This window comes from Oncorhynchus nerka, linkage group LG22 (assembly GCF_034236695.1).
Source record: "Oncorhynchus nerka isolate Pitt River linkage group LG22, Oner_Uvic_2.0, whole genome shotgun sequence".
Lineage (NCBI taxonomy): Eukaryota > Metazoa > Chordata > Actinopteri > Salmoniformes > Salmonidae > Oncorhynchus > Oncorhynchus nerka.
Genome location: NC_088417.1, coordinates 64,697,225 through 64,709,038, shown reverse-complemented (window position 1 = coordinate 64,709,038; position 11,814 = coordinate 64,697,225). Strand labels below are relative to the sequence as shown.

Sequence of the window (11,814 nt, the reverse complement as noted above, 5' to 3'; positions counted from 1 at the left end):
TACCCCTTTGTTCAGGGACACATTATTCCATTTCTGTTAGTCACATGTCTGTGGAACTTGTTCATTTTATGTCTCAATTGTTTAATCTTATGTTCATACAAATATTTACACATGTTAAGTTTGCTGAAAATAAATGCAGTTGACAGTGAGAGGATATTTATTTTTTGCTGAGTTAAGTAACTCCTATACCCAATCCTAAATGTTCTTGGCAATAACAGATCCTCAAAGTTTAGTGCTTGAGTTTGAGTGCCTTATACTATTTAACATTGATACACACCACCACCACCAAACTTCCATCATGAAGAACTTTAGCAGTCAACCTCTCCAACTTTACTCTCCAAATCCCTAGCCAACGCGGTCAGAATCACCGCCGTGACTCCACCATGATTCTTAAATTTCACCAACACCTTGAACTCCACTTCTCTCAGTAAAACACTGCGACCCCAACCTCCCTCATCACTGCTCTCCTCTGACAAGACCTGCAAAGGCTCCTCAGGCTTTCTTTTCTTAACCTTTACACTTACTGTACCTCCACCTTTTTCCACTCCACCACTACATCCCATCCTCCTCAACTCCTAACCTCCCTACCTTTCCTTCCATCTCTGCTCCAGTCACAGCCCAGTGTTGCTCAACCACCTCCACCAGATTTCCTCTCCGTTTCGTTTATCTTTGTTCAAATCTGTTAACTTTGCTATATTGAATAATTGTTGTTTATCTATCCTAATTAACCAAACGTGGACAGCTCAAATCAAGTTGTCATCTCAACGGTTTATCAATGGAAACAGGATGCACCTGAGCTCAATTTCAAGTCTCATAGTAAAATGTCTGAATACTTATGTAAATAAGGTATTTCTGCTTTTTATTTTTAATACATTTGCAACAAAAAAAAACTGTTTTCACTTTGTCATTATGGGTTATTGTGTGTAGATTGATGATTATGTATTTATTTAATTCATTATAGAATACGGCTGAAAAGTAACAAAATGTGGGAAAAGTCATGGGATCTGAATACTTTCCGAATGGACTATAAGTATCATTGGGTGTCAAGAAAAATGTTTTGTGTAAAAGGTACATTACTTTCTTCAGGAATGTAGTGAAGTAAAGGTAAAGGTTGTCAAAAATATAGATAGTAAAGTACAGATTCCCCAAAAAGCTACTTAAGTAGTACTTTAAAGTATTTTTACTTTACTGTATTTACTCATCACAATGTCCGAGTTCACATTTCATCACGTAATTACACAACCTGTATGTTATAAAATGTGACAAAACGTATGTCAGAAGTGGGATTTGAACCCACGCCTCCATTCGGAGACCAGAATTCCCGTTCATACGGAAGGAGCTGATCCTTGAGTCTGGCGCCTTAGACCACTCGGCCATCCTGACACTGATGTGAACAGTGGGAAAATAATGGTATTTAAAAATTAGAGGCTGCAATAATTTCAGGGAATTATTATTTTGTGCATTATTATTATAGATGGTTGAATGTTTATTTACGACATAGTGCATTACGCACCAACAGTAAAACATACAGTAAGACATAAAAAATAAAATAAAAAACGCTCATGTCAGTTAGCGTTAGTTATGCGCATGAGCGTAGAGTGCTTTTTAAATAGTTTCCGGTATTTGTCGCCAACGTTCTTCCATTTTGTTCTTCAAGGGTATCTACAAACCTCAAGTCGAGCCAACATGTTTCGGTTTGTTAAAGCAGCGCTGAACGTCTCCGGTAAGACATCGTATAAAGTTATAGAAATCTGATCCCTTCATCTTGTGTTCGTTTGAACATTTCTGTAAACGAGCAATTATTGTGTTACTGTGCTAACAGTAGCTGTCTGAAGCTAGCTCGCTAGCCTACCTAACGTTACCAAGTCTTTAGCGCTTGTAATTTTGACTGCGTGAATTTAGTAGCAGCCAAGCTAGCGCTACTAGTTGGCATGCGGTTTACTTTAAAAATGTTTTTACAAAAACTTTACCTTGATTTGTCATGTCTGTTTTTATTCTGTAACTTTGTCATTGTTAGCTTAACTTGCAGGCAGTGAGGGGAACAATCAGACGGTCATTTCCAATGTCAACTTCCCTCCTAGCTAGTTAGCTAGACTCTCGTTACCTCATCCCCAAAGCCAGGCGTTAGGTTGGGTATTGCACCAGTTTAGCGTACAAATACATACGTGAAAGTCAGATACTACAGATCCAACATGACAATGTGATAGTCAGTGGAGAAGTCACATTGACATTCCATCTCACGACTCTTTGGATACGATAAGTCCTGTGTGCTAACACATTTGCGTTCCATGACCCTGTTAATTGTTTTACGCCTGTGTTAAACAGTATAACCAAGGGCTCATAACCTCCTCAACAATGATAATCACTCACTGTGTGGATGTTGTTCCCTGCGCAAACAATGCAGCTATATTTTGTTTTATATATTCAAAGCAGGACAAGGTGCCCGTCAAGTGAGGCTCAGTTCGACGCACTCCCCCGAATTCCATGCCAAGTATGGCACCGGACTGATGATCGGAGGATTCGCGTTTTGTGTGTCTGTCTGGGGATTTGTACGTTTTAATCTCTTAGTGCACATTTCTTGTAAAACACCTTGTGGTATAGAACAATGTATACATTTGTAGTCTTGTGTGTATTATTCCTTCCCCAAAAGCTATGCATCAACATCAAATGTATTTATAAAGCCCTTTTTACATCAGCAGTTGTCACAAAGTGCTTATACAGAAATCCTCAATTGAGTATTCATTCACTTGCTATGTACGCACATCAGTTGTGTTTTGTGATTCTCAGTCTCCTCGTTTTCAGGTACTGACACAAACCGGCATCACATGGAATCTGTCTCCAGTCGGCAAGGTCCAACCCAAACCATGGAGGGAGGTAGAAGAATAATGGACTGAGGCTGCTCCCTTTTCCTCTGTGGAGACTGTGGAGATAGACCACAGTCAACCACACAACCCTTAACCCAGATATCCCTATAAACATTCTGGTTGTACAGATGAATACCCACATTTTCAGCTTGTTACCGCGCTGGCATTACCTATATATACATTAAATTTAAACTAAAAACGTTGACTGATTATTTTACTTAAGCACACTGTGTCCCCTTTCATGTACCTTTTCACATGGGAGGGTCTACACTTGTCAAATGGAATCAGGAAAGTAAGAGTCAAGAACTTTATGGACAATACCTGCTCAATGTTTAGACTTTATCTGAAAATACTTTCACATGTTATTTGTCAATGTTGTTTATTTATGGATGTCATTCTACGTAATTCTGAGGTTCAGGCTTGTATGCATGTCCTGTCACTACTGACTTTTTCCCCCACCCCCCTTTCTCCCCAATTTTGTGGTATCCAATTGGTAGTTAGTCTTCTCCCATCGCTTCAACTCCCATAAGGACTCGGGAGATGCGAAGGTCGAGAGCCCTGCGTCCTCCGAAACCCAGCCCAGCCACACTGCGTCTTGACACATCTTAACCCGGAAGCCAGCCGCACCAATGTGTCGGAGGAGACATTTCTGACATGCCGTAATTGCCTGACCAATATGTAACTGAAGGTGCTGTTGCTCGGTAAATGTTTTCACCCCATGATACAGCCATGAGATGTATAGCCAGGCAATGCTCACTCATCAGAATCACCTTTATTCACAAAGTACATTTACACACACACACTCAGAATTATTAGGTAATACGGTGCTGCTAGTGATTTTAGAGACCATGCAGACTGCATTAACTTAAGTGATAATCCCCGAGAAGCCGGTGTTTGGAGGATATTGGCACAAACACCAGTTTTGAAGGCATTATCACTTTTCTACAACGGGTTAGCAACATATTTAAATAATGATTGATATTTTCATTACCGCTTTGATGAATTTAATCCTTCCGCAAGATTGTCCCGAAACAAATCTAGGATTGCTACCCAACGCAGCTGGTCGCTCATTTTTATTGGTTCGGTGGCCAGAGTCGTTCAGTCTTTGTTCTGTATCTATGGATGCGACCCTGTTCGTTTTAAATGTTCGATTGTACAGTTGATTATCATATAGCAAAAACTATGGTGAAAATTGTTGTGTGTGTGGGCATGCATTGGTGGCCAGAGTGCATCGGCTGCCTCAATCGCAGTACTGCACGACTCCAGGACATGGAAGCATGCAGGAAAGATTTTTGCTGAACCTCTGGCAGGCGGTTCAGGTCAGTCATGACCAAAACCAACCACCTGAACAGTCTCCGTGCTGTGGCCCTCAAACATGTGGCACAGACTATAGGACTATGCATTCTTTTGCACATCAAGCCATCTCTGAACTGTACACAAAATAACTGCACTTGCACTCTGTTCATCTTTCTGCATTTAGATCTATTTATTCGGATACTGTACATTTCTACATCCACTGTAGGCTATATCAACTGTATAGCCACTGCTCAGTCTAATATAGCTCTATGCTCACTACATAACTGTATAAAATGTGCAGTATGTGAACTTTGTTTATACAACGGGTGGGTCTAATCCTTAATGCTAATTGGTTAAACGCATTCCAGCCAGTGTCTATTCCACAAATTACCACCTGCTAAATCTGACGGTAAAATGCCTATTTACTCTGTTCTATCCGATTGCGCAATCCACTGTCAACCCAGGCAGGAAAGTTAACTTGATCTCCACTATAAAAAGCATCTAGACATTCTCACATTTCTTGAAGACTAACATTTAGATTTAAACAGCGTTTTCAACAACTGTCTCTCTGATATCTGCAACATTGTTTAAATATTCAAATTCAATCTCCAACTGTCCCACAGGTCATGTGGTTTGGTAAGAAGAATGCCGCTCTCCCCACAGTTGTGATTACTACCTCTGAAGGTTTAGAGCTTGAGGTAGTCACCTCATACAATTACTTGGGGGTATGGCTAGACGGTACACTGTCATTCTTTCAGCACATATCAAAGCTGCAGGCTAAGGTTAAATCTAGACTTGGTTTCCTCTATCATCACTCTTCTTTCACCCAAGCTGCCAAACTAACCCTGATTCAGATGACCAGCATACCCATGCTAGATTATGACAACGTAATTTATAGGTCGGCAGGTAAGGGTGCTCTCGAGCAGCTAGATGTTCTTTTCCATTCGGCCATTAAATTTGCCACCAATGCTCCTTGAGGAATACCATTGTCAGGCCAACTGCACTCTATACTATGTAAACTGGTAATCTCTGTAGACCTGTCGCAAGACCCACTGCTTGATGCTTATTTATAAAAACCCTCTTTAGGCCTCACTACCCCCTGGGATATCTACTGCAGCCCTCGTCCTCCACATACAACACCTGTTCTGCCAGTCACATTCTGTTAAATGTCCCGAAAGCACAAAGATCCCCGGGTCGCTCGTCTTTTCAGTTCACTTCAGGTAGCGACTGGAACGAGCTGCAACAAACACTCAAACTGGACAGTTTTATCTCAATCCCTTCATTCAAAGACTCAATCATGGACACTTCCTGACAGTTGTGGCTGATTTGTTTGTCTCTACCTTCTTGCCCTTTGTGCTGTTGTCTCCACAGTAATGTTTGTACTGGGTTTTGGGCTGTTGCCATGTGTTGGTGCAATGTTGTATTGGTGGGAGATAACTGGGTTTTGGCCTCATTTAAAATGCTCTTCAAGTTAAAATAGGATTTATTTTATGTGATGCCTATGGAGTTGACAATGGTATTCCTCAAGGCAGTGCTATTAGTTGTATTTTGGCTTTTGGGGCTTCCCTATACAGTGGCTTGCAAAATAATTCACACCCCATGGCATTCTTCCTATTTAGTTGCCTTACAACCAGGAATTAAAATAGATTTTTTGGGGGGGCTTGTATCATTTGATTTACACATTATGCCTACCGCTTTGTTGATGGAAGGTGAATCTCTGTCCCAGTCTCAAATCTCTGGAAGACTGACACAGGTTTCTCTCAATAATTTCCCTGTATTTAGCGCCATCCTTAAATTCTGACCAGTTTCCCAGTCCCTGCCTATGGAAAAACATCCCCACAGCATGGTGGTGGTGTTCTCAGGGTGATGAAAGGTGTTGGGTTTATGCCAGACATGGCATTTTCCTTGATGGCCAAAAAGCTCAATTTTAGTCTTATCTGACCAGAGTACCTTCTTACATATGTTTGGGGAGTCTCCCACATGCCTTTTGGCGAACACCAAATGTTTGCAGATTTTTTCTTTAAGGATTGTTTTTTTTTCTTCTTAACACTCTTCCGTAAAGCCCAACTCTGTGAAGTGTATGGCTTAACGTGGTCCTATGGACAGATACTCCCATCTCCACTGTGGAGCTTTGCCTTCTCTGTACCTTCTCTGCTATGCAATCTGGTTTCCAAGCTGGTCATGGGTGCACCTCAGTCACGCTCAAGGTCCTAAACGATATCATATCCGCCATCGATAAAAGACAATACTTTGCAGCCGTATTCATCAACCTGGCCAAGGCTTTCTACTCTGTCAATCACCACATTCTTATCGGCAGACTCGACAGCCTTGGTTTCTCAGATGACTGCCTCGCCTGGTTCACCAACTACTTCTGAGACAGAGTTCAGTGTGTCAAATCGGAGGGCCTGTTGTCTGGACCTCTGGCAGTCTCTATGGGGGTGCCACAGGGTTCAATTCTGTATACATCAATGATGTCGCTCTTGCTGCTGGTGATTCTCTGATCCACCTCTACGCAGACAACACCATTCTGTATACTTCTGGCCCTCCTTTGGACACTGTTAACTAACCTCCAGACGAGCTTCAATGCCATACAACTCTCCTTCCGTGGCCAACTGCTCTTAAATGCAAGTAAAACTAAATGCATGCTCTTCAACCGATCGCATCACTACTCTGAACGGTTCTGACTTAGAATATGTGGACCACTACAAATACCCAGGTGTCTGGGTTAGATTGTAAACTCTCCTTCCAGACTCACATTAAACATCTCCAATCCAGAATTAAATCTAGAATCGGCTTCCTATTTCGCAACAAAGCATCAGTCACTCATGCTGCCAAACATACCCTTGTAAAACTGACTATCCTTGACTTGGGCGATGTCATTTACAAAATAGCCTCCAACACTCTACTCAGCAAATTGGATGCAGTCTATCACAGTGCCATTCGTTTTTGTCACCAAAGCTCCATATACAACCCACCACTGCGACCTGTACGCTCTCGTTGGCTGGCCCTCGCTTCATATTCGTCGCCAAACCCACTGGCTCCAGGTCATCTATACGTCTTTGCTAGGTAAAGCCCCGCCATATCTCAGCTCACTGGTCACCATAGCAGCACCCACCCGTATCACAGGCTCCAGCAGGTATATTTCCCTGGGCACCCCAAAGCCAATTCCTCCTTTGGCTGCCACTCTTTCCAGTTTTCTGCTGCCAATGACTGGAACAAATTGCAAAAATCATTGAAGCTGGAGACTCATGTCTCCCTCACTAACTTTAAGCATCTGCTGTCAGAGCAGCTCACAGATCATTGCACCTGTACATAGCCCATATGTAAATAGCCCGTCCAACTACCTCATCCCCATAATTGTTGTTTATTTTTTTGCTCCTTTGCACCCCAGTATATACTTGCACATTAATCTTCTGCACATCTATCACTCCAGTGTTTTAATTGCTAAATTATAATTACTTCGCCACTACGGCCTATTTAAATCAAATGTATTTATATAGCCCGTCGTACATCAGCTGATATCTCAAAGTGCTGTACAGAAACCCAGCCTAAAACCCCAAACAGCAAGCAATGCAGGTGTAGAAGCACGATGGCTAGGAAAAACTCCCTAGGAAGAAACCTAGAGAGGAACCAGGCTATGATGGGTGGCCAGTCCTCTTCTGGCTGTGCCGGTTGGAGATTATAATAGAACGTGGCCAAGATGTTCAAATGTTCATAAATGACCAGCATGGTCAAATAATAATCACAGTTGTTGTCAAGGGTGCAGCAAGTCAGCACCTCGGGGGTAAATGTCTGTTGGCTTTTCATAGCCGATCATTAAAAGTATCTCTACCACTCCTGCTGTCTCTAGAGAGTTGAAAACAGCAGGTCTGGTCTAAATAAAGGTGAAATAAAACAAATATATACTAGTAGGCAAGGGAGTGGCTTTGGTTGGCTAGTTGGAAAGCTTGCTGATTGATGAGTGGTTTGAGGGAGTAGGAGGATGGCCCTTCTGTGGTGATGGGGGATGTTCCTCCATGGTTACTCCCAGATCCTGTTGTTGATCTAACCTTGGTAAAGAAAAGGAAAGATTGGTCAGAAGTCCATGATATAGGGAAACTGGTTGACAATTCCATTGGTAGAAGTTATGCTTTTTTAAACAGCTTTTCACAGATGGATCCAAGGACCCAGAGAGTGGGCGCACAGGAGCAGGTGTTTACGTTCCTGAATTTGATGTGCAGATATGTTGAAGACAAACAGATGAACTGTCAGTATACCCATTTGAACTGTTGGCAATAATAGTTGCCCTCCAGTAGGTGAGGATGTACAACCTGTTAGAATTATAGTATGTTCAGATTATCGGTCTGTGTGGAATAGTTATCATCTGGTAAATCTAATAGGAGTGACCTACTATTGGAGGTATTAATGTTATCAAGAATTGAGAGAATGGGTGTATTAGTGAGATTCTGCTGGGTCCCAGATCATTCGGGTGTGGAAGGGAATTAAATTGTAGACCAATTAGCCAAAAGAGCTTTGAAACTAGATGTAATTGATATTAGTGTTCCACTGGGTAGAGGTAAGATCAAGGCCATTTTGATAGATGTGTGGCAGAAGAGATGGGGACTCTGAGCACAAGGGCTGGCATGTAAACTCAACAAAAAAAGAAACATCCTCTCACTGTCAACTGCATTTATTTTCAGCAAACGTAAAATGTGTAAGTATTTGTATGAACATAAGATTCAACAACAGACAAACTGAACAAGTTCCACAGACATGTGACTAACAGAATAGGAATAATGTGTCCCTGAACAAAGGGGGGTCAAAATCACAAGTAACAGTCAGTATCTGGTGTGGCCACCAGCTGTAGTAAGTACTGCAGTGCATCTCCTCATGGACTGCACCAGATTTGCCAGTTCTTGCTGTGAGATGTTACCCCACTCTTCCACCAAGGCACCTGCGAGTTCCCAGACATTTCTGGGGGGAATGGTCCTAGCCCTCACCCTCCGATTCAACAGGTCCCAGACGTGCTCAATGGGATTGAGATCCGGGCTCTTCGCTGGCCATGGCAGAACACTGACATTCCTGTCTTGCGGGAAATCACGAGCCATATGGCTGGTGGCATTGTCATGCTGGAGGGTCATGTTAGGATGAGCCTGCAGGAAAGGTACCACATGAGGGAGGAGGATGTCTTCCCTGTAACGCGCAGCGTTGAGATTGCCTGTAATGACAACAAGCTCAGTCCGATGATGCTCTGACCCTCCACCTCCAAATCGATCCCGCTCCAGAGTACAGGCCTCGGTTAGGCGCTTATTCCTTCGACGATAGAAGCAAATCCGACCCTCACCCCTGGTGAGACAAAACCGCGACTCGTCAGTGAAGAGTACTTTTGCCAGTCCTGTCTTGGTCCAGCGACGGTGGGTTTGTGCCCATAGGTGACGTTGTTGCCGGTGTTGTCTGGTGAGGACCTGCCTTACAATAGGCCTACAAGCCCTCAGTCCAGCCTCTCCCAGCCTATTGCGGACAGTCTGAGCACTGATGGATGGATTGTGCATTCCTTGTGTAACTCGGACAGTTGTTGCCATCCCGTACCTGTCCGGCAGGTGTGATGTTCGAATGTACCTGTACTGTGCAGGTGTTGTTACACATGGTCTGCCACTGCGAGGACAATCAGCTATTCGTCCTGTCTCGCTGTAGCGCAATCTTAGGCGTCTCACAGTACAGACATTGCAATTTATTGCCCTGGCTACATCTGCAGTCCTCATGCCTCCTTGCAGTATGCCTAAGACACGTTCACACAGATGAGCAGGGACCCTGGGCATCTTTCTTTTGGTGTTTTTCAGAGTCAGTAGAAAGGCCTCTATAGTGTCCTAAGTCTTCATAACGGTGACCTTAATTGCCTACCGTCTGTAAGCTATTGGTGTCTTAACGACCGTTCCACAGGTGCATGTTCATTAATTGTTTATGGTTCATTGAACAAGCATGGGGAATGGTGTTTAAACCCTGTACAATGAAGATCCGTGAAGTTATTTGGATTTTTACAAATTATCTTTGAAAGACAGGGTCCTGAAAAAGGGATGTTTCTTTTTTTGCTGAGTTTATATGCCCTCCAAAGAAAGGTCGGTGGACCAAGATTCAAAGGTCAGACTAGGAAGGAATAGGTGATGTTTGCCCGATTGCGGACATTGAACTCATCATTACATCTGGTTGGCAAGCATGTGACTGGTTTGTGTATGGTCGATGAAACGGTGGAGCATGTGCTGTTTTATTGTTGAAGAGAGGGAAAGATTGAAGTGTAGGGTCATTGAGATTGGGGGGAATTTGGGGGACGGTGTATTAGAAGTTAGTAGGGCTGTTTTTTTTATTTTCTCAGAAGTACTGAGTTAGGTAGGAGGGTTTAGAAATGTTGTAAATAGTGATTGACCACACACTCCTGCACAGTAGGTGGCGGCATGCACCTTTAACGTTGGTTTGCGGACAGCCATTATATCATAGAAGTAGTGTCTGACTTTATTAGCTATTATAAGTAAAACAGCCATGGGGCTACTTTAAGCTAAGAGTAAGTACTAACAAAGTAACAAGAAGCAGACCCCTTAACAGTAAGATGAAACTAACGTCAGCTTGTGATGACTTGTGACTTAGAAAGTTAGCACTTACCTAGTAGATAGTTTCCTTCAGCGGATGTTCCCATGTTCTGTTTGAGATGCATATTTGTTCAAGACTGCTGTCAATCGAAAAAATAGAGCCAAGTCTTTGCAATCGCAAAACATCTTACATCAACCCACTGATGCGCGTGTCCGTATTGGCAGATGTAGCAAATGCACGCGCCCACAGAACTGTTTTTAAGGGTGAGGGAAACATCTGCACGAGCTTAGCCATTAAAGAGACGCGCGTGCAATTATTGAACTGGGAAAATCTTCACGCTGTGAGGAATTTCACAACATGACGTCACAACCAGGACGATTGGGAAAGATTTTACATGACACCTGTGCTGCGTTAGTACATTTTGGAACGGAACCGGTGCTGTATAGAACGACCAGATAGGGAACGCTGTTAGCATGGGCGCTACCATTTAAACACGTCACTCGTTGCTTCAAACCACACCAACCAAACCGGAGGAAACGTATCTCAAAGTCTGTTCTAGAACCTCAGTTGTCTGGAAAGCGCCACTTCGAGCAGAATTTCAATGGGATGTTGTTTAAGTCCCATATGTCATATCTTTCTGGAATGGCATTTTAATAAATATGAATTGGAAAAATGTCTGGTCTCTTTCTCAGAAGTTTCTTTGAACTAATACGATTAAATAACTTTCATATACATTAATCCACAAGTGCTAACCCACTAAACATTACCTTAAAACGTTTGAAAAAATATATTATTTATTGTATATACTGTAAAGAACATCCGCAGGCTGTTTTACATTTATTTTGGGATTTCTCTTATAGAAGTTGTGTCTGACTTTATTAGCTATTATACGTAAAAAAAAAAGAAGTCATAAGCTACTTTGAGCTACGAGTAAGTACTAACAAAGTAACAAGAAGCTGTGACAAAATATCTGTTGATTATATACATGCTAATTTTGCCCTTCTACTCTTAAAATGTGATATTCGGTTTTACAAAATATAGCAAAGACTATGCAAAGCCTTTCTTCTTCTTAAACTTAATTGTTATTTTTGCT

At 42.4% G+C, this 11,814-nt stretch overlaps 1 protein-coding gene, 1 long non-coding RNA gene and 1 other non-coding gene across 3 annotated transcripts; 1 reads left to right on the top strand and 2 right to left on the bottom strand.

Annotated features, from left to right (window-relative positions):
* Positions 1–1,272: 1,272 nt before the first annotated feature.
* On the bottom strand, positions 1,273–1,383 carry trnal-caa (transfer RNA leucine (anticodon CAA)). The gene is made up of 2 exons: positions 1,346–1,383; positions 1,273–1,318 (listed from the first exon to the last, which is right to left on the bottom strand). It is a non-coding gene; the product is annotated as a tRNA-Leu (tRNA).
* Positions 1,384–1,607: 224 nt separating this feature from the next.
* Positions 1,608–2,895, top strand: LOC115105494 (cytochrome c oxidase subunit 7B, mitochondrial-like). The gene is made up of 3 exons (XM_029627613.2): positions 1,608–1,723; positions 2,431–2,549; positions 2,803–2,895. The coding sequence occupies exons 1-3, from the start codon at positions 1,687–1,689 to the stop codon at positions 2,884–2,886; spliced, it is 240 nt and encodes a 79-aa protein (XP_029483473.1). The 5' UTR covers positions 1,608–1,686; the 3' UTR covers positions 2,887–2,895.
* On the bottom strand, positions 2,803–11,233 carry LOC135563804 (uncharacterized). The gene is made up of 2 exons (XR_010460536.1): positions 10,794–11,233; positions 2,803–8,209 (listed from the first exon to the last, which is right to left on the bottom strand). It is a non-coding gene; the product is annotated as an uncharacterized LOC135563804 (long non-coding RNA).
* Between the last annotated feature and the right edge of the window lie 581 nt (positions 11,234–11,814).